We start from the raw sequence: 24,346 nt of genomic DNA on the forward strand, positions 1-24,346 counted from the left end.
GCTATGTGAAACCAGAGATGCTAGGTCCCTTCTTAGGCATTTGCATGTCTAAGTCCCCAATCAAAGCTAGTTGTTGGTGCACTTTAAGGTTTCCCAATTTTGAGCTCTCAAGTGAATAGTAATCCAATGCAAAATATGTCAGGTCTAGACTGCCATTAGGATGGCTTTTCTTCTCATCTACCCCTATGAACCTACCCATGTGAAAAATGGAGCAAGTCAAGCACTATCAGTCAGCTAGGTGATTCTAGGATGGGTGAGCAAGTGTCAAGCTTTTTCTAAGATGAGAAGAAAGTTGAATGAGCTCTATTGATACATCTATCCATGCTCAAAACTTGCTTGAAGTGAAGAATCAGTTCTGTGTACATCAAAGGAAAGGAGTCCATGAAGATCCAGAGCCAAAGTGATGAAGAAGCAACCAATTGAACAAAGAGATCATGGAAAGCATAGACAAAAATTGGTGTTGCGTTTTGGGTTGTTGATGTGATCAGAGCAATGGTCCAGATCAAATTGTGATCAGCCACATTGGGAGGAAGGAAAGTCAAATATCATATAAGTAAGGATTCGTGTGACTAAGCATTGAAGAAGTCAAATCTCTAGTCATAAAGATTCACATGGTAGCGGACCCACAACAAGCCAAATGAAGTGATTAATAAGCGATTGAATCCAACAGCCCTTGCTTTACCGCTTTAACCAAATGTAGACTCTTTAATCTTCACAGTGTAGTGGGAGCAGTAGATCTCCTTCCATCTAGTAAGTTGTGGGCCTAGATCATCAATTCATCCTGATCGTCCAACAAAGCTAGGACCAAATGGCCCTTGTCGTATTTTAGGCCAATTTTGTAAAGTTTCTGCTTAATCCTTGTCTCTGAATCAGATTTTTAATCCAGTCTTATTTGCTGAGAATGGTCTTCTAAAATTCTAAGTATTGATGAATCTAGTGCTTATTATGATGCAGATCCAATACTAAATATTTAACCTTCTAATGTGAGGGAGTATCTCAGATATAAATCGCAAAATGTAAATACTTAGAGGTGTAGACTCATGTAAGTATGTGTCCTTTAATCTGCATCTACAACCTACTAATATATCCTTTCTAAAAGGTATGTCCCTTAAAGGGACATAACCCTTCCTAAATAAGCACTAATCAAACTCCTTCCTAGTTGGCGATTCATGGAAGACATAACTAATAACACTTAACTAACTATTTATTAGTTTAGTTTAATATTATACTCTTGTTTCTTGAGAAGTTGCCTGCCCTTAGAGTTATATATAAAATGCTAATTTAGAGATATATTATACTGAGAATAAGAATTACGGTCTGTACTATCAGACTTGTAGGTGATCAAGTTAATATTCTTAACACTCCCTCTTAACCTGATAATCCTACAGAGATACTATATCTAGCAACACCAATATAGATGAATAAGCAAGAATTAATACTCTATATCTGTCTAATTCTTCTTAGTATGTAGTATCATAGAACACATGATACAAAGTCATACTAAACTTGTGATATGACAAATCACTGCTACTAGTGATATTATACAGGATAAATCTGAAGAGTAATCTCTTCATTTATCCAAGTTGTGATTTCATAGAAATTGGTTATTCTATATCACAACAAGATCTTGAGTTTTAAGATTTACTAGAATGCAAGACAAGTAGAGAATACTAAGATTCTTCCTTTATCCAATTTGTGACTTAATGAACATAGCAATGTCAACATCACAATATCATCTAAAAACTCATCTAGATCTTACAGTAAAATCTATTGTTTAGTACATTATCTAAAAGATCGTCATCTCTCATAATGCCTTTTATACAAGTATTCATTATTTTAGAGATCGTCACCTCTATAAATAATGAAGACACATGGTGGAGCCCATAATAGTCAATAGCTTGGCAAAATAAAAGAAAATTATTTAATTAATAATCAAAAGAATACAAATGGATTACAACTCAACCATACCAGGTCTCCTCTTGAAATGTTCTATCTTTACTCTACATAGAGGTTTGGTGAGTATGTCTGCTGTTTGATCTGTAGTGCAAATGTATTCCAATTTTACAAAATTCTTGTCTACCATATCTCTTACATAATGATAAGGAATTTCAATATGCTTGAACCTATCATGGAAAACGTGATTCACTGAGAGTTTGATGGAACTCTGATTATCACAATGAATAATCATGGGATTAATTGCTTACCCAAATAATCCCACAACTTCCTCAGCCATACTGCTTCTCAAGAGGCCATAGCTACTGCAATGTATTCGGTTTCTGTGGAACTTTGTGCTACTGAAGACTGCTTTCTGCATATCCAAGATATCATAGCTGATCCTAAACTAAAACAACATCCTGAAGTACTTTTCCTGTCTTTAACACTTCCACCCCAATTTGAATCAATGAAGCCATATAAGTCTAAAGCAACTTTCTCATATTTGAGTCCATAATTAAGAGTGCCTTGTAAGTATCTCATAATGTGTTTAACTGCAACTAGATAAATCTCATTTGGTTCACACATAAACTAACTTAAGGCATTAACTGCATAGCAAATATCCGATCTTGTATTTACTAAGTACATAAGGGACACAATCATTTGTCTGTAGAGAGTAGAATCTATGGAAGGTGATTCTACTGCTGATTCCTTAAGTTTATGTAGATTAGTCTCTATTGGAGGAGACATAGGTTTACAATTCCACATTCCAAATCTCTTCAAAATGTCTGATGTATACTTTCCTTGATTAAGTATGATACTGTTAGAATTCTGTCGTACTTCCAGAGCTAGGAAGTAATGAAGGAGTCCCAAATCTTTCATTTTGAATTCTCTAGTTAGATCTTTCTTGCACTGATCTATGAGACGATTATCACTTATTATTAGTAAATCATCAACATACAGTATCAAAATTACCATATCATCTTTATCTCTTTTAAAATATAAATTTGGATCAGCTTCATTCTTGGAGAATCCTAAGCCGGTATTCTTTCATACCAAGCCCTGGGAGCCTGTTTAAGTCCATAGAGAGCTTTCTTGAGCCTACAAACAAAAGCGTTAGGATCACGAGTTTCAAATCCTTCAGGTTGCTCCAGATATACTTCTTCTGAAATCTTTCCATTTAGGAATGTTGTTTTCACATCCATTTGATATACCTTCCATCCCTTCGATGTGGCAATTGCTAAGACTGCTCTTATAAAGGTATATTTGGCAACAGGAGCAAATGTTTCTTCATAATCAATCCCTTCTTTCTGAGAAAATCCTCTGGCTACAAATCTGGCTTTATACCTCTCAATACTACCGTCAGCAGCATGCTTATTTTAAATATCCACTTGGAAGAAACAACAAATTTTCCTATAGGTCTTGGAACAATTTCCCAAACATCATTTTTCATAATAGATTGGTATTCTTCTATCATAGCTTCTTTCCAAGCTATATGTTTAATAGCATCAAAAGAATTGGTTGGCTCTGTTTTGGATAAATCACTCATGTTTGTAGTATAATCAGAGAATCTTTTAGGTCTTTTGCTTTCTCTGACTGTTCCAGAAGGTGCAGCAAAGTCTTGAGCTGCTTTAACTATTTTTATGGCCCAAAGTGGTCTTTTCTTTGAATTTTCTTTAAGTTTCATATTTTGAATTTCATCTTCAATTTCTTCTAAGTTCTCCCGCTGGGATCCAGATTCACTATTCCTTTCAAAACTAGATAATGGAGTAGGTTCATCAAAACTTATGGTTCTCTTGAATGCAAGATCTTCTTCAAAGATTACATCTCTGTTGAGTTCAATGGTTTTTGTCCAGGTATGAAAATTCTATATGCTTTAGAAGTTTCATTATACCCTACAAAAATACCTTTCCTCTCAGAGGGTTCTAACTTGGTTCTTTTTTCTTTTGGAACATGGATATATACAAGACATCCAAAAATTCTAAGATGACTTATATTGGGTTTAACTTTAGTAAATACTTCTTCAAGGGTTTCATCTTTAAGATAGGAGTGAGGGCTTTTGTTTTGAATATATATAGCAGTACAAGAGGCTTCTGCCCAAAGATAGTATTCTAGATTTTGGTAAAAAATCATAGCCCTAGCAGCTTCTTTAATCGTCCTATTCTTTCTTTTTGCTACCCTGTTTTGCTCTGGGTTATAAGGAACAATGTACTCGCTCTTAATCCCTAATTCTTTACAAAACTTTTTCAACAAGTTTAAGGTATATTCTCCTCTGTTATTAATTCTAAGGGTTTTAATTTTATGTCCTGAAAAATTTGTTAGTTAATGTTTTGAATTCTTTAAATCTTTGTAGGATTTCTTCTGTTTCCTTGCATTTAAAAAAATAAATCCATGTTTTTCTAGAGAAGTCATCTATGAACAAGATATAATACCAGAATCCTCCAAGAGAAGAAACAGACAGAGGTCGACATAAATCTGAGTGAATTAATTCTAGTACATTATTTGTTTTCCTAGTACTATCATGAAAGGGACTTTTGGTGCTTTTACCCAGGGCACACCCTTTGCAAATACTAGGATGGCCTTTATTTAATTTGGGTAATCCAATAAGCATCTTCTCCATAGTTGATAAGGTTTTAAAATTTAGATGCCCTAATCTTTTGTGCCATATTTCATTTGTATCTGCAACTTCGTGGACTAGGGCTTGAATGGATCGACTAGATTTTGTATTTAATTCATACAAATATCATTTTCTTTGACCAATTAACTTTGCTTTCGTGATAGAAGAGTTCTTAGCCCGAGTTAATACTTTGCCATCTACGAATGCAACATTGTGTCCATCATCTTCAAGTGTTGTAATTGAGATTAGGTTTCTTTTAATCCTTGGTACATAGAGTACACCTTTGAGAAGAAGAGTATTTATTGATTTTAGTTTCGAAGTACAATTTCCAATTCCTTCAACGAGGTGTGCTGAGTTATCACCAACGGTAACTTCACCGTTAACCTTCTTTGATAAAGAATCTAGAGTTTCTTTGTATCCTGTTATATGTCTAGAAGATCCACTATCAATCATCCATGCTTTATTTGAAATTTCATTTGATAGAGAGGAATACAAAACATGGTTCTCAGGATCATAAGTATCTTCTTCTCTAATGACATTTGTACAATTTGCCTATTGTTTGGAATTTTCAGGACAATTAGATCTATAGTGTCCAAATTTTTCACATTTGAAACACTTTATTTTTTATAGATCTTTCTCAGGCTTTCCATTCTTTTGATTTCCCTTTTTCTTCTTGGAATGCTTCTTTTTGCCCTTATAGGAGTTTGCATTAAGAACGTGAAGTTCTTCATCTTCTACTTTAGATTTCCCTCCTTTCTTTAGTTTTCTGGATTTCTCTTGAAGACAATCATTCTTGAGTCAAATGTCTCCCATGAATCTGGCAATCCATCTATAGCCATAAGTGTTAATTCTGTGTCACTAATGATGGCTCCTATGCTTGGCAGTTCATTTGTAATGCCGGAAACTCTTAGGAAATAAGAATTTATCAATTTTCCTTTCTTTATCTGAATGTGATCCAGTTGCCTTTTTAGTGCAAGAACCCTTGTTGCATTGTTTACTTCATATGCATTTCGTAATGCATTCATCATATCAAAGGCAGTTTGATGTTTTGTAAGCATATGTACGATATCATTTTTAACTTCATCCAAGATGATTTGAATAGCTTTTCTATTTCCTTTTCTCCATATGGATTTGTGAGGTTCAACTGGGGGTTGTTTGGATGCTCCATCAACGAATTGTTTTACATCGTTCTCTTCAAGAATCATCATGATTATGAATTTCCAGGCTTCAAAGTGTTCCTTCCCATCAAACTTGTCCTCGGGTCTGATTGTGTATGCCATTGAAGATAGGAGAAAATTACTAAATATATATGAAGTCTGATAACTGAATTTTTTAGAGCCCTAGGTTTGATAACTTGGCTCTGATACCATGTAAAATTTCTGCTTAATCCTTGTCTCTAAATCAAACTTTTAATCTAGTCTTATTTGTTGAGAATGGTCTTCTAAAATTCTGAGTATTGATGAATCTAGTGCTTATTATGATGTAGATCCAATACTGAATATTTAACCTTTTAATGTGAGGGAGCATCTCAAATATAAATTGCAAAATGTAAATACTTAGAGGAGTAGACTGATGTAACTATGTGTCCTTTAATCTGCATCTACAACCTACTGATATATTCTTCCTAAAGGGTACATCCCTTAAAGGGATATAACCCTTCCTAAATAAGCACTAATCAAACTCCTTCCTAGTCGGTGATTCATGGAAGACATAACTAATAACACTTAACTAACTATTTATTAGTTTAGTTAAATATTATACTCTTATTTCCTGAGAAGTCACCGGCCCTTAGAGTTATATATAAAATGCTAATTTAGAGATATATTATACTGAGAAGAAGAATTATGCTCTGTACTATCAAACTTGTAGGTGATCAGGTTAATATTCTTAACAATTTTAGGCCACGTGTCCCACTCAGCGTTGGAGTGTTTTAAATGATGGTTAATGCACGAGGATTTTCTATGGCCAGGATTTAACCATGAACGAATTGTGGCCGCCCATTAACTCATCAGAAGATTAGAAGATCAACAACTCCAAATGAATTTCGGGTCTAAATGTTGAAGGATAAAAAGTATTGGAGAAAGTCTCTAGAATAATGACACTAGTCCGCACTCAAATCCATTTCAGGCCTAAATGTTGAAGGAAAAGGGCTTGCGCGATCGTGGTCGTAGATTTTGAGGAAATCAATGGCAGTTGCAAAACAGTTGAAAAGATAAATGCATGGACCTAGAGGAAATAGAGTAATGCCATGTGGGTGTGCAGACTTGGCTTATTAACATGTAGTTTCCAATAAAAGCACGAAGATTCAATCGCGATCATGGATCTGGATTAATTGTGGCCGTCCATTTTCTTAGCAAAGGGAGTATAGAGTTAAAGGCCCAGTCAAAGCATGAAGACCTATCTTGATCGTCAATTTGGTAACTAAAGATGGTACATCGACGACAAAGATTTAAACTCAAAGATATGGTTAGAAATATGAAATGGAAAAGGTGGCACGAAGGGATTTGCTGAACCAATAAAGGAAAATGAAGTGTTTCAAGCACATTCCAGGACACAGGATGCACTTCGCTACAACCCAATGATCTAAAGTATGAGTTAACATAAAGCAGAACATGTAACTCATTGCAAAGCTGAGATCTGGTCTAGAGGTGATGTGGAGGATCAAACTACCCATTAGTTGCTTGAATGTGGATTCATTCTCATCGAGAGAACCAAATTTGGTTGACAACTTTAGATCAAACTCCATAGATATAGATGCAAGTTTGTAGTCATGCATTCTAAATTTGTCAAGCAAAGTCTAAGCTTTCTTAGACTAAGAGATGAAGATTCCACGTGATTGCTACCAAACATCAACACATAAGCAATAGTGCATTAGCCCAAGGTTGATCGTGTAACAAAAAAGTGGCATTGATTCTATTTGATTTCTTGAATCCAAGATGCCAAACTGCCAGTGATGATTACATCATCAACATAAATGACCAGAAGGATGATATCACTACCATAGTTTTGAAATACTCTGGTAACCCTAATCTATGAGGTACTTATTAATGTTCACATACCATGTCTAAGGAACATGTATCCTTATTAAAAGAGTTAACTGAGAAAGCTTGTGTTTTCGAAGATGAACTAGTACTATTGCTGAATTGTTGTTTCCAAAAATCTTGTTGGATAAGCATTATGCAAAGATCAAAATGATACATCGACACGAGTGGAAGCAATGTTTAGAGTTTGAAAAAGTGCTCATAGGAAAATGTAACTCTTCAAGGTTATAACCACCATGTCATCTTCTTGCATTTTGCGTCCAATGGCTTCCAACTAATCTCGAATGCCCTTGATTTTATTGAGGTGATCCTATAGGGACACTTGTTCATCCATTATGATCGTAAAGAGCATGTTCTTCTAGAAGAATGCACAACTCATGTTAGAGGTTTCATGCAAACTTTTGTGATGCCTCCAGATTTCTGCAATTATTTTGCTAAAGGAAACTTGTGGCAATTGATCAAAAGTAACTAAGAGTTGATGAGCATGACAATTTCCCAAGTTTGGTCATCAAGTTTGTCCTGCTCTTTGCCTTCATCTATAGGACGATCAATCTTGCCCAAAATAATCTGGTCAAGACATTTGTATTCAAAGATTTTCATCATACGTTGCTTCCAAGTATTGTAGTCTCAGGCATTAAATTTTTGAGTCCCCGCAAGTAGCATATTTGTCGAAGATGTCATTGTACCAAACTGAGGTCATAGAGGGTTGGTTGAATGGTGACATGAATGTTGAGGCAGAAGTTTGATGGGTGAAATCTCGTAAATGCAACACATAGTGAACAATACCAAGGAAAAAAGAATGTTCTAATTTGAAGATTGAACATGTGTTTGGGGATGGATCCCAAGGCAAAAAATTTGGAAGATCTAAAATATTTCAAGAGAAACCAATAAAAGCTCTCGAAAAACCCACAAAGAATATTTAATTAGATTTAGAATTCAGCAAAAAAAATTGAAGGCTTTGACAAAACCCTAGTTGGCTATTACGAAGGTGTCGAAATGTTAAATAAATCGAAGCCCAGGCCACAGAAGGAAAACGAAGGGTTCAAATAAAACCAACGACAGGATTATGAGGTGGTAGAAGAAAGAAGCCTTGACTACAGAAAGAAAACACAGCTCAAGAATCCTCCAAACATGGGTGAAATGCACACAAAAAAGGAGGCCATGTGGATGAGGAGAAAGAAATAAACAAATGTATGGTCATATTTGCATATAACGGGATGAAAATGATGAAAAGACACAATTTATAACTCGCAAATGTTGTAGAAGAAAGACACAGGCCATTGCAAGTACAAGAACCACGGGAATGGACAATGAAAACCATTGCTGAGATAAAACATCATGGGTTGCAGAGATGACAGCTATAGAGGCCACAAAAGATGCCCAAAATACAGAAGAAATCATGCTTGGAGGTTGGTTGTAAAAATAATCCACAAGAAATAGAAGACGTGATATTTAAAACATAAATCCTTCCACAACCCTTTGCTTCTACATAGACACAATCAGAACATGGTCAAGAATGCAAAAAATTGCCATGATCAAGAAAAGAAAAACAACAAAGAAACAACCATGACCCATAATAGTTGTAGAAATTGTGTCAATAATGATGCAAAGACCCTAGTTGGGTTTTGAAAAGGTGAACTTTTGCAAAAATTCCCACAATTATTTCAAAAATTTAGAGTAGATATTTTCAATTATTGAAGATATAAATTTTCAAGGAAACAATTTGGCTGTGATACATATTACACAGGTAATTTCGTAAAATATTGGATAGCTTAATGAATGAACAAGACACTTATATATAGTTTACAAAGAGTATGTTTCTATTATGAAACTATAATTTTTATTAGGAACATTCTAATAAGAAAAGAATAAAAGAATATTTAGAAATATTCTAATATTTACAAGATACACAATACTGACCATCAAATAAGATATTTGAAGATATTTTGCTAATAGTGACATTAGTGGAGTATAGAAAACCATCAAAGCATAAGTGCCTGGTTTGGTATGCATGGATATGTGGAATCATAAAGGAACACCAGATTAGTTTGACAAAAATGTCTCTTGGATAGTTTTGTCATTCAATAGATCAAGACTTAGATTGCAATGCTCATCACTGAAAACTATCACAGTTGTAAGATATTGGTGCTTTCATTGCATATTGTTGTATAGAGCAAGTGGATATTGAATAGTGATACTTTCATTCGATGACTGGGAGTATCACTTTCTTTCTATAAGTGGAAGATTGTGTGTATTGTTGACTCCATACCTATGATGACCAAGAGCACTTACATGCTAAAAGGAAATTTAGCATCCTTAATTGTGAATGCATAGCTTGTGTGCCAATGGGTGATATACTATTCTGTCAACATGTTATAATGTTTAAGCATTTTCATCCTTACGATGAACTCCAAGATTATCTATCCATTTCACTAGAAAGACAAAAAAATTATATTCTCAACTACAATGATGGTTCGATTGTCACAAGAACCAAGGAGGAAGCAAATAGAGAAGGAAAAGTACTTGATCATAATGCCTACTTGCTAAAAGTTCTAAATATTCAATGGTCATTTCGTAAAAGTGTCTCATGTCAAATCATTGCAACTACAAGTTAGAAATTGTGCTATGTTTCTTAACATGTTAGGAAAATTCTAACATTTTTTCAAAAAGGTAAGTAATTAACATGTAGTTATTAGAAGTTATCACTTAGGTGATTATTCTAAGTGGTTAAGTAGCTAGCTAAATATTTATAGGGAATTTATTCTATGAGTATACATAGAAGACCTTGGCATTGTAATGGGGGGACTCTTCTAGAAGGGAAACCGTGAAGAATTTTCTTGAAAAACTTTTTGAGAACTTCTATGTTCACACTTTGTACAAAATAGTCCATGAACTTGTTATTTTCTGTAATAACCCCAACTGGTTATAACTTTGACAAACACCAAATTCTTTTATAATTCAATTGTTTGACATATTGTCAAACAGTTTACAAGCAAGCTCTGATACCAATGTAATAACCCCAACTAGTTATAACTTCATGAAACACCAAATCCTTCTCAAATTCAATTGTTTGACATTTTGTCAAACACTTTGCAAGCAAGCTCTGATACCAATGTAATATCCCTTGCCGAAACTGACTGATTTTAGCTCAACGAATATTGTCAGACATTTGTAGACTGCCTTTATCTTTTCTGATTCTTTTGTGTTTCAGATTGTTTGGTATAGTTTGAATGATGTTAGGAAATTCAGTATGTTCGCAAATGATATTACAATACCTCTTGCAATGCACTAACATGCAAGTGCAGTTCTTTTTAGTATTTTCAATGCATATACATGAAAACTAGATATGGAATGCATACCTGCAGCCAACTGACATTTTGACAAACGATTGGCATACAACTATTATGCTGATCATATATGCTATTAGATGGACATTTCGTCAAACAAATGGTTTGAAACATATATCTCCTTTATTGAATTCATTCCCATGTATAATATTGCTATGAATTTGCCAAGACAAATGGGCTTACAATAATGACTACAAAAATGCCAAATCTGATTCTAAGTTATCACTTACAACAACAAAATTATATGCTTAAGATTACAATGCTAACTACTGATAGTTGCAAGAGGAACTTGATAATAGTGATGCCCACGGATGGAGATGAAAGTTGCAATTGGAATCAACCATAAACACTGTAGCACGGGTACTGTAGTTTGGCACTATTCACATGTATTCTAGCAGCCAGCAATAAATGTATTCTCCAATTTAAGCACAAATAGAACTCCAGAATGAAGCTCTCTTGAATGCCAAATTCAGTGGATATTTCACCACCTCAAATGGTTGCAACATTGAAGAATTGACACTCCCCAATGGCTAATTGAAATAAAAAACTTTTAATCTCTTCTCCCAAGTTCATATCAAATGCAATTGACAATAATCAAATGCCTACCAATGAAGCACTTGCCTCTATTTATTCTTTTCCTTCACCCTTCTAATAAGAAATAAAATATTATTTAATTGCATTCTCTAGAAGCTTCCCCCTTTCCAATACAATAATTAGTTGTGCTTCTAGAAAATTAAATTATTTATTGACTTTAATTTAATTTATCTCTCCTTATTTCTTCACTTAGCCTTCGAAGAATGAAAATCTAAGAACTCCATTAAAGGTCTAAAAGATGAGGACATTGCAGTCCGCCTTCCCTGAGATTGATTATCCTCAATCAATCCAGCAACACAAGGAACTCCAACCTCCACCTGGATCCCAAGAAAAGTAGTATGTGACACCCTTGTCAACATTGAACCAATTGCATGCCACTATCATCATTAGGACCAACAACATAACTTGTAGTATAGCACTCAAAACCTGTGCTAATGATATAGGAAAGGGAATATCACCTGAAGAAAACCCCACAAGAAATATCTTCATCTTGGTCCCCACCCATATAATATATACTAGATTGGAATCCTAATCAACAATCCCTTGAAGAGATGTAGCTACAGGAGAACCATATGCATTCATGCCAATTGTATCAACAATAGGTATAGCCACATCAAAATTTGTGGACATAGGAACATTGCCAACTGTCGCAACACAAAACTGAATCATTACAGATGGTGAAAATTGTGCCCAACTCCACTCAGGTGGGTGATCAACATCAACCACAAACAACGGATTCTCATAAGAGAATGTTGCATCATGTCGAACATAGGATTGTCCATGAAGTGAACATCAACACTTTATTGATCGATAGTATAACATGACTGTCACTATATCACTCACCTCATCAACAATAACAAGTGTACTATCATCAGAGCGCACATCTACAACTGCATGCATACAGCTAAACTCCTTGTTGGATGACTCAACCAACATAGTTGCTGATATGACAGCATCCTCGCATGCTCCTACTCCCACTATATAATATATACTAGACTGGAATCCTGATCAACAATCCCTTGAAGAGAGGTAGCTATAGGAGAACCACATGCACTCATGCCAACTCTATCTACAATAGGTGTAGCCACATCAAAATTTGTGGACACAGGAACATTACCAACTGTTGGAACACAAAACCGAATCTTTAAAGATGGTGAAAATTGAGCCAACTCCACTCAAGTGAGTGATCAACATCAACCTCAAACAACGGATTATCATAAGAGAATGTTGCATCCATGTCAAACATAGTATTGTCCATGAAGTGAACATCAACACTTTGTTGATTGATAGTATAACATGACTCTGTCACTATATCACTCACCTCATCAACAATAAGAAGTGTACTATCATCAGAGCACACATCTACAACCGCATGCATACTACTAAACTCTTCATTGGATGACTCAACCAACACAGAAGTGGCTGCTGATATGGCGGCATCCTCGCATGCTCCTACTCCCACTATTGCTGCATCGTCATCAAATGCATGATCCAAGGAACTCATGCCAACAACTGTATCATCTGACTTAACCTGACATGAATTCTCATCACATTCCACCTCAATTGTGCCCAACTCATGCAGTGTTTCATAAGAAATGTCCTGCAAATCTGAAGCTGCAACTATATCATCACATTTTGCTCTTCGAAAAAGCGATATATGCTCTGCTCAAATTTCTGATTCAAAATCAGTTGGATCATCCGTTTGTGATTTTGATTCATCTCATTCACTAGCACGTCCAACTGTTTCACAATACCCTATATCTCAGAATCTCCATCCCTTGGCGAATAAGAATGTCCTCTATAGGTATAATGAATACCAAACCTTCTGTTACCATCCATAATATTGAAAACCAAGTCCTCTACTTGTGGGTCAAAAGAAAAGTGATGAGCTCTTCTCACAGTGTAATGTCGATTAAAACTCCCAATCTCATCATCATCGAACTGGGAATTAGAAGATAGCTCCACTCTCTGACTTTGAACTATTGGTAGGGCAGGATTCTGGGCAACCCTCTCAGCAAACTCAACTACCAAATCCCTATTGGGAAGCATTGCAGCCAAGGTCTCTACAATCTTCTGCACCAATCATCGTATAGCACGAGAGCCCCGAATGAGAGTATCACTAGATATATTGGATGGAACCTCTTGCAAATTTGAGCTCGCAAGCAAATACTCCATGAATGACTCAGTATAGTAAAATTTATATGTGGAAGCATCAATCTGCTCCCCTGCAATCCATAGTTGATCCCTTTGAAAATGTGACAATGCCAATTGTCCAATGCTACCAACTATATGAAAGAAGAAATAGATTCACTTCTAGTAAAAAGAAACAAATCACCATGAGAGTTTGTTTGCACTAATGCTCTCACCTCCTTTGTACATACTACACTCATTTCTTGGATGAATGTGCTTGCCACATCGTCACGTCCTTCATCCTCTACTGTAGAAGCAAACTCAACACCAACCACAATATGTAACTGAACAGGGTTTGGGGCTAGTGTTGATTGTACGTTCTAACTTCATGAAAACCTCATCCAACTATGACTGTGACTCCTGGAAAGCTAACTAAGTATACTAAAGAGAGTCCACAGTCACCTCAAGCTCCCGAATAAGCTCAGCTACCTCCTCCTTCCCTAACAACATCTCATAGCAAGTGCTATCCCACTCTAGAAGGTAATCCTGTCAGCAACTAACTGAGAATAGCTATGCTTTAAGATCTTGAGAGCCTCTCGAAGCGCATGAACCTTTGCTAGAGAAAGATGTAATGTTTCGAACGGTTTCGGTAATGTTTCCAAAAGTTTGGGAGATGCTCCCGAAAAATTTCTGCTCCGATACCACTATAATGTTTTGTTCTAGAGTTTCCTAATGAAGTCCCGTAGTATGCTCTAGGTAGTCTTATCGTGTGCTTTAGGTAGTTTGGTTGTATGCTCGAAGTAGTATCCCTCAGTGCTTTTGGTGGCCAGTGCTTCAAGTAGTTCTCCCTTAGTGCTTCAGGTGGCCAGTGCTTCGGGTCAGTGCTTTGGTTAGTACTTTAGGTCAGTGTTTTAGGTGGCCAATGCTTTAAGTCAATGCTTCAAGTTAGTGCTTCGGGTCAGTGCTTCGGGTGGCCAATGCTTCAGGTTAGTGCTTCGAGTGGCCAGTGCTTCGGGTGGTCAATGCTTCAGGTTAGTGCTTCGAGTCAGTGCTTCAAGTAGTTCTCCTTCAGTGCTTTAGGTGGCCAATGCTTCCGGTTAGTGCTTAACAATGTAGCCATATGGTAGCGACTATGGGGTCCGTACGGTGAGCAAGTGGAGGCCGTATAGTTGGGTATATGGGGGCCATATGGTTGCTTTGGAGGAGGTATGACTTAGCTTGGAGGCCGTACGGTAATTGTGCAGCATGTTGTGAGAAACGAAGGAGGTACGAAAAATAATGATTTCAGATTTAAACTTTAAACTATTAATTCCAAATTTATTAGACAATGCGAAACAAGAATAGAGATTCGAACACAAACAACCTTCAATTAATAATTGCCAAAAGATGGTACTCCGACTTGCCAGATCCGAGCAAAGTATTACATGCAATGGAATAGGGTGAGGGTTGAATCCCACTGAAACCAAATAAGCCAAGTAGGGAAGATCTTTCACTTCCAAAATGGTGAACAACAAAGATTCCCAAGGGAAATTCGCAGTACAAAAATAAATAATCAGAATGCTTATCTACAACTACCTACAAGCCGCGCTTAAATACATGTTGGGGAAAACCTTTCCAAGGGTGTACACAGATAGCCAACGACAACACTTACCAATGGAAACTAAGATAAAAATAGGCCCAAGATATATTAAATCAGTCAGAACCACAAATACAAATACTAATTTGGGCCACATATTGAATAATTAAAGTAACTAACTAAAGGTCCTTATATTATTTAAATTCTGGGACCGGGTAATTAATTAATTAAACTAAAAAATTACATTAAAATTTTGGGACATGACAAATCCTTGCTGCCCAAAGATTGCTTGCCCTCAAGCAATCTGTCATCTGACGAAACACCAACAGCTCCAGGGTCCCAAATCAAACGCACAGGCAAGACAAGTGAAATGACATCAATCCTCCGCAGCACCACATTGCTATCAAACTTTCGCTATGCCACTCTGATATAAATATTATCGTATCCCAAGTCACGAAGATCCCAAACCAAACACGCAGGTGAAATGAGTGAATTGTCATCAAACCTCCCTTGCACTCCATTGTCATTAAGCATCTGTTGTGCCACTCTAAAATAAACATTGTTGTAGCCTTCACCAGGATTCCAACAACACAAATTGATCAAATATTTCATGTCATTATGTTCAAAAATCTCTTTGGGTATGGTCATGCACATAGATGCTAATGCTAGCACAAACTTACCCACTGACACAACCACAACGATCACTATTATATTCCTAGTGGATGAAACCTTGACAAAAAGAGCTTCAATAGTGAGAATGTTGATGAATGGGGGCTCGACTATGAGAACTTCGGCGACATGAGCTTCGGTGAAGGGTGTCACGATGATGGGAGCCTTAGCAAAGAGTACCTTAGTAAAGGGAACCTTGGCAAAAAAATCTCAACGAAGAGTACCTCGGCGGCAAACAAAATTTTAGCTGTAGATAAAACCTCAATGGCACACAAAACCTCGGTTGAAGCCTCGATGATGGATAGAGCCTCGACAACAAGCAATGTCTCAATGACGACAAATGTAGCTATTGCGACCGATGCAACCACAATGATGACAGAGCCAGCCATGACGTCATCAATGGATACAACTACAGCGACAGATACACCCTTGACAATGGATACAAACTTGACATCGATGATAGACACAACGACGTTAACAGATGCAACAACGGTGATGAACATGATGATGGACTTGGCAATAGACATAACTGCAGTGACGAAAATGGACACAATGAAGATGACATACATGACAACAATGACGGTGTCGAACATGGCAATGGTCAAGGCGGCGGTGATGACAATAGACACAATGATAATGACGGATGTGGCAATGATGACAACAATGGACACGAACTCGATGACGGACACAGACTCAAAGTTGGTTATGGACATGGACTCAGTGTCGGTTACAGACACGCAGTGATGGATACGAACTTGATGAGGTATATGAACTTGGCGTCGTTGATGGACACGACGATAATGGACACAAACTCGATGACAATGACAGACACGAACTCGACGATGCACTTGGTGTCGGTGATGGACACAAACTCGACGACAAACACGAACTTGACTTTGGTAATGGACATGACCGTGATGGACACGACAGTGACGGACACGAACTCGACGACAGACACAGACTTGGCATCGATGATGGACACGACAGTAACAGATACAAACTCAACGAACACGGACTTGATGTCGGTGACAAACACGATGGTGACAAATACAATGATGTTGATGGACACTAATTCGACGATGGACACAAACTTGCTGTCAATGATGGACATGACGATGATGGACATGATGGTGACAGACATGAACTCGACGACGGACACAGACTTGGCGTCGGTGATGGACACAACGGTGATAGACACGAACTCAACAACGAACATGGACTCGGTGTCGGCAACAGATATGACGATGATGGACACAATGATGATGACGGACATACAACCTTAGTGACAAAGAAGACCATAATGATTGACATCGCTTCGGTGACAGTCACAGAGCCTCGGCAATAGGCACAGCTTCTATGATGGACACAACTTCAGCAATTGATGGAACTTCCTCAACAGATAGTGCCTTGGTGATAGGCACAACTTTGGTGATGGGCACAACTTGATCCGTCCATGTCTTCACAAGATCCATGCAAGCAACCTCTTTATTTTTTTAGTGTTCTCCCCATATTGGTGTAGTAGAAAGATTTAGCAAATCCTCCTGGAGGGGCCCTACAATCATGCCTTCATTCTCCTCACGTAAAGCATCACCCTTATCGTTGTCAATCATTCTCACCCACTTGTGCAAATGAGGTATTAGTTTTTCTTCACAATGCTTGAAAACATTTCTAACCAATCTATATGGCTGCTATAGAGGGAATACATTATAGATTACAAACAACCCATAACATAGATGTGATGGGTTGGGATATTTCATCCATCTCTTCAATGCACAAAATCATAAGACTCTGCATAGCAACTAAAATCTTAGAATCATGATCTTCCTTGATGGTGACCAAGAAGTGATGAAACATATCATGGTCCAAATTTTGCAATTCGAGATCTAAGAGAAGTTTATTTTGACATTTGCACAATTCTCCAATATTGTAGATCTCCTACCAAAAGGGTCAGTACTGAAGTCATTAAGACTTTGAAAGCTATCAACTATCAATTGCAATATCTCTATCATGGTGTTATCATCATATGGTACTTTAGGAGCCAAAATTCTCAAGAGCTCACTAAGACATGCTGCAACTGCCAATCTTTTATCCTTGTCATGGTGTCTCAAAAGCTTGGGTTGACTTAAGGCCTCCTTAATCGACGAGAGGATTCTCAGTATAAATCTTGAAGATAATTAGTTCACTTGACACAAACAAACTTCCAATATATCTAATGAAAGATCAACACCCTCACCGAGCTCCTTGCCAATACTTTGTAGTGCCTTCAACCACCACTCTCCATCGTTGTTCAGGGCCATAGTGTGATCCAAGTATCAAAACTTCTCAATCATCCTAGCAAGTTGGCAAGATCACCAGCTTTGATACCACTGTAATGTTTCGAACGGTTTTGGTAATTTTCTCGAAAGTTTTGGAGATGCTCTGGAAAGATTTCTGCTTTGATACCACCATAATGTTAGGAACAGTTTTGGTAATGTTCCTGAAAGTTTCGGAGATGCTCCCGAAATATTTCTGCTCTAATACCACTATAATGTTTTCTTCTAGAGTTTCCTTATGAAGTCACGTAGTATGTTCTGGGTAGTCTTGTTGTGTGCTTTAGGTAGTTTGGTTGTGTGCTCCAAGTAGTATCCTTCAATGCTTCGGGTGGCCAGTGCTTCAAGTAGTTCTCCCTTAGTGCTTCAAGTGGCTAGTGCTACAAGTCGGTGCTTCGAGTTAATGCTTTGGGTTAATGCTTCAAGTCAGTGCTTTGGGTGGCCAGTGCTTCAGGTCAGTGCTTCGGGTTAGTGCTTCGGGTCAGTGCTTCAAATCAGTGTTTCGATCAATGCTTCATGTTAGTGCTTTGGGTCAGTGCTTCGAGTGACCAATGCTTCAAGTCAGTGCTTCAGTTAGTGCTTTAGGTTAATGTTTCGGGTGGCCAGTAGTTCAAGTCAGTGCTTCAGGTAGTTCTCCTTCAGTGCTTCTGGGTGGCCAGTGCTTTGAATCAATGCTTAGCAGTGTAGCCGTATGTTAGGGACTATGGGGTCCGTATGGTGAGTAGGTGGAGGCTGTATGATTGGGTATATGGGGGTCGTACGGTTGGAAGGAGGTACAACTTAGCTTGGAGGCCGTACGATAATTGCACAGTGTTGTGAGAAACGAAGGAGGCATGGAAAAGAATGATTTCAAATCTGCACTTTTAACTATTAATTTTGAATTCATCAGACAATACCAAACAAGAATAGAGATTCATACACAAACAACCTTCAATTAATAATTTTCAAAAGATGGTGCTCCGACTTGCCAGATCCAAGCGAAGTATTACATGCAACAGAATAGGGTGAGAGTTGAATCCCACTAAAACCGAATATGCCAAGTAGGGAAGATCTTTCACTTCCGAAATGATGAACAACAGAGAATCCCAATGGGAATTCGCAATACAAAATAAATAATCAGAATGCTTATCTACGACTACTTACAAGCCATGCTTAAATACCCATCGGGGAAAACCTTTCTGAGGCTGTACAAAGATAGTCGACGGTAACACTTACTAGCAGAAACTAAAATAAAAAAATGTTCGAGATATATTAAATCAATCAGAACCACAAATACAAATATTAACTTGGGCCACATATTAATTAATTAAAGTAACTAATTAAAGGTCCTTATATTATTTAAATTTAGGGACCAGTTAATTAATTAATTAATTTTTTTTTTAATCAGTAAACGGCTGAAGCCTTGATTGTATTAATTAGGTTAAATATCATACAAAAGAGTGTTTCCGTTCAAATGGGCATTGGTAGGAAAGAACGGAGAAGAAAAGCTCTAGTCTTGCCCGGGACCGTAGTCTTTTATTATTACAACATAAAAGGGACATACCCCAGTCAAATTATTACACATCTGATCTTATTACAATATTATGAATTAAATCCATAAAATCGCTTAATCTATTGTCTTTTATACCATCTGAAAACTTATGGCCTCGAAACCAAGCCAGCCGATATCAGCTCCATTCATTGCTAAGAGTTATAGCACTGAAAATCTTTCTAACAAGATCATCAAAATGATTAGTAGTCACATATTCAAAACCTGCCTAATAAGAAACAATCAAATAACCTTGGGGAATGGATCGGAACTACTATATCTAACAAAATACTCATAACCATCCTTCCCATTCAATGAAACACACATAATTATTCTACTTGTAATTACATAAATCATAATGTCAATACAAAAAAACCCTCCATACATTACAACCTTTATTGTATTAAACCCATTGTTAGGGGACTCACTGAGTTAGACCAAGACTCTACGAGTCCGAGTCCCGATGCCAGGAATCTCGCCGGCGGCTAAGAAGGAAAAAGGCAAAAAAATAAAAAATGTTTTGTTTTATGTTGACTTTTATGGTTCTTATAACATGTTATTGACCTAAAAAGGTCATTCCACCATTTGTTTGTGCTCACAAGAGAGAGGAAAGAGTTAGAGAAGAATATTGGGGTTTTGAGAGAGAAATCAGCAAACCGGTTGGCTCTCCTGTATTGATTGCTAATGGTTTGTGCATCTTTGTAGCTTGCATTAAATCATTGGAAGGAGCTTAAGAGAGCATTTGGAGGAGGTTTTTACAAACTTGCATTTCCATTGTTTGTGTAAATTTGAAGAGGTAAGCTACAAGTTGCATTTCTTTGTGTTGTTTAACTTGTTTTGTACAATGTTTTAAACTTTTACATTCGTATTTTTTAGTATTTTTACTTCTCATTTTGTTTAAATTTGTTTGGTCTCTACTCTTTACTACTATCTACTATTTTTTACTTCTAATTTTGTTTACATTCATATTGTAGTAGGCTAGCAGCAAACACATTGAATTTTGACATTATGTCTTAGGGTAAGGAAAGTGGAACTAAGCCTCTATTTAACCCTAATGCAGACCCAAGTGCAATAGCAAGGGATAGGGCTTGGAAACATGCCATCCTGGGGCACAAAAAGGGAGTTGTTACATGTTGGCATTGCGGTGTAGTGTATAATGAGGGAGGAATAAATAGATTGAAGTATCACCTAGCACATATACCTAGACGTGATGCTAAAAAATGCAAAGATGTACCTCAAGATGTTATGCGAGACATGCAAGCTCTTCTAGAGGAAAAAATGGAGAAAAGAGAATTGAAAAAGAAGCAACATGAAGAAATGACACAACTAGCCAGAGCCCAACAGGGATCTTCTATTTTCGCTTTCCATTATCCCCTACTCCACCTACGGATGCCACTACTTCTACGAGTGGGACCATTGGGCCTTGCATTCGTAAGAAAAGATCGACACTTGATTCCATGTTTGCTCCACGCACGGCTCCAGGTGCACAACCATCGCTTGAGGGCATGGGTTGGAACAAGGATAAACATGATTATGCAAAATTGGCACTTGGAGACTTCTTCATCAACAACAACATTTCATTCAATGCAGCAAGGTACTTATTTATTTAAAATTGAATTTATGTCTTCTCTTGTTTTCAAAGTTTCAACTTTCAACTTTCAACTTTCAAGAGACAATAATATGCTTATTTTGTTTATTTTAATTTGTATTTTGTTTTCAAATTTATTTATAATATACTAATTTGTTTAACTTTAAATTTTATTCTATTTGTTTTAGGTCCCCTTATTGGCAAATTGGAATTGATGTTGTTGCTGTTTGTGGTCCGGGGTTCAAAGCTCCTAGTGCTGAAGAGCTAGGAGGCCCTATTTTGAACCAAAGGGTGGCTGATGTAAAAGTTGAAATCAAGGAGCAGCGTGAGGTGTGGAAGAGGAATGGTTGCACCATCATGACTGATGGTTGGACTCATAGAAGGAGTAGAACACCTCAACTTTCTTGTCTCCTCATTAGGTAAACCGTAATTGTACTTAGAGTCTTAGATATTATAAATTTAGAAGTAGAACTTGTACTTAAGTGATTAAGTTTAGAAATTATGAATTTATAAATTATGATTATCATTAATCATTAAACTAATTTGTTTCTTTTTCTTCAGGTGCCACGGGTTTTTTGAAATCAATTGATGCCTTAAGAAAAACAAAAAATGCTGAATATTTTTGTGGGGTAATGGATGAAGTGATAAAGGACGTGGGTGAGGAGAATGTGGTGCAAATAGTTACAAATAATGCAGCAAATTATGTTGCTGCAGGAAAACTTCTTATGGAGAGACACCTTCACTTATTTTGGACCCCTTGCGCTGCTCACTGCATTGACCTCATGTTAGAGGATCTTGCTAAAATACCTTGGATAAAAACAGTTATAGAGCGAGGAAGGTGTGTATGCAAATTCATATATAATCATACATGGGTCCTCAACCTCATGAGGAAACACAATGGGCAAAAGGAGTTGTCTCGTCCAGGGGTCACTAGATTTGCAACCAATTTTCTCACATTGAAATATTTGCTTGATTCAAAGGGAGGTTTGAGACGCATATTTGTTAGTGAGGAGTGGATTGCATCGTCATATGCAAAGACCACTGTGGGGATTGCTGCAGCTGATTATGTTTTTGATGAGGCTTCTTTTTGGACACCAATTGCTGATATTGTGACGGTAATTTTTCTTTTTGTCCTCATTTCAACTTTATTTTGTTTATGAAATTATGTTATAAATTATTGTTCATTTTTTAAAGAAAAACTTAAAGCTGATTATTTCCTTTTCAACTTTCATAATGATTGCAGTTTGTAAAGCCGCTTGTTCTCCTATGAACTGCTGATGGAGAGAAGCCTTCAATGGGCTACATTTATGAGGGCATGGATAGGGTGAAGGAGGCCATTCTCTCTTTTTTTGCAGGGAATCGAGATAGGTATGGGCCTATATGGGATGCCATTGATAGACATTGGCACAATTTACTTCACAGGCCTATACATGCAGTGGCTTACTTCCTTCATCCAGCATACTAATTCAGCCCACATTTCAAGGTTGATGATGAGGTGTGGAGCGGCCTTTACGATGTTATAGAGAGAATGTCACTTGAATCAGCAGTTGGAACAGATATAGTCCGTGAGATTGAACTGTTTAAGAAAGCTCAAGGGGACTTATTTGCACGAGAGTTGTGCAAGAAAAGTAAGACAGAATTGATGCTTGGTAAATATTAAAAATCTTTAATTCTACATCCTAGATTCCTAATTTCTAATAGTAATTCTATTACGGTATTACCATTTTAATTTGATAAATTCAAAGTTATTAATATGATTCAAAATTTTCTTGTTTCAGATGCATGGTGGGAGATGTTTGGCACAAAGGTGTCAAATTTACAGAGGATTGCAATTCGCATCTTGAGCCAGCCATCTAGTGCATCAAGATGCGAACATAATTGGAGCCTATTTGAGCACATACACTCAAAGAAGCGCAATAGGTTGGCAGAGAAAAAATTAAATGATCTTGTCTTTGTTCACTACAACTTTCGCCTTCGCCATAGACAGATCCTTGGCACCGATACATCATCGATTGTATTAGAGAATGTTGATCCTCATGTAGAGTGGAACATAGAGATGGCTGATCCTATCTTCAGTGATGAAGATGTGGAGTGGGTAGATCAGGTGGATCGAGAGGCTGAGGTAATAGTGATGGTAGTTGAGGAGGCTACAGTGTGAGGAGATAGAGTGCAGGACCCTGAGGCTAGGAGTGATGGATCTCAGTTTGATGACGAGGATTATGTGGGTGAGGATAAGGATGATGATGAGGATGAGGTTCAGGCTCAGCCATAGACACAGGGAGAGAGGATGGCTCTAGAGTCTTCCATGACTTATCTTAGGCGCACTCGTAGGAGGACATAGACTACTATGAGCCTTGGTCTTCTAGTTGTTATTTTGATTATGATATATGTTTTGAACTTATGAATTTGATACCATGGAATTTGTAATCCATGAATATTGTAGACATTTGAGTCTTTGACACTGGAGGGACATTATGTTTATTACTTTATAGTTTATAACTTTATATTGTGTTATTCAATTGTTTTCCTTCAGAAATTCGTTTTTATACTTATGTGATCTATGCAAAATTGTGTATGTGTATTAAGTAGCTTCTATTTATCTCAATTACTATGTATTTGATGTTAATTGACTAAAAGATACATGAAACAATCTTAAAATCCTTAAAAATCTTTGAATTTCATGGGTTTTTCAATTTTCCGAGTCCTTGCCGAGTTGAGTCGCCGAGTCCGAGTCCGAGTCAGATTTTGACCTTTCCGAGTTAGAGGCGAGTCCAAGTCCCGTAACTATGATTAAAACTAGCTAAAGTCTTCCATCAGAACCAAAGGAGATCTTGATTTCCTCTAAGAACATACCGCCCTACTGAAAATCAAGGACAAACTAAACATCCAATAGCAATCTTAGTAAACCCATAGACTAATTGCATCTTCCATAGCGAAAAACAACAAACATGAAATCTAAAGGACCGACAGGGCCAACAGAGAACAAGAATAGAAACAGGAAAACAGGGGAAAAGT

General features: G+C 37.0%; 2 protein-coding genes across 2 annotated transcripts in view; both read left to right on the forward strand.

Annotated features, from left to right (window-relative positions):
• The window catches only part of LOC149561989 (uncharacterized), a 309,510-nt gene that overhangs the window by 257,772 nt on the left and 27,392 nt on the right, over nucleotides 1–24,346 (forward strand). The window lies entirely within an intron of this gene.
• Nucleotides 22,662–23,857, forward strand: LOC149561990 (uncharacterized). The gene is made up of 2 exons (XM_089823850.1): nucleotides 22,662–22,980; nucleotides 23,110–23,857. The coding sequence occupies exons 1-2, from the start codon at nucleotides 22,860–22,862 to the stop codon at nucleotides 23,487–23,489; spliced, it is 501 nt and encodes a 166-aa protein (XP_089679976.1). The 5' UTR covers nucleotides 22,662–22,859; the 3' UTR covers nucleotides 23,490–23,857.

Source organism: Cupressus sempervirens, chromosome 4 (assembly GCF_028749045.1).
Source record: "Cupressus sempervirens isolate cs-2001-9-10 chromosome 4, ASM2874904v1, whole genome shotgun sequence".
Taxonomy (NCBI): domain Eukaryota; kingdom Viridiplantae; phylum Streptophyta; class Pinopsida; order Cupressales; family Cupressaceae; genus Cupressus; species Cupressus sempervirens.

What these genes read in the sequence shown, in the direction of transcription:
- LOC149561990 (XM_089823850.1), top strand. Translation starts at nt 22,860, where the DNA reads ATGTCACTTGAATCAGCAGTTGGAACAGATATAGTCCGTGAGATTGAA. An exon ending in TAAGACAGAATTGATGCTTG is followed by an intron (nt 22,981 to 23,109) that starts GTAAATATTAAA and finishes TTCTTGTTTCAG; the next exon opens with ATGCATGGTGGGAGATGTTT.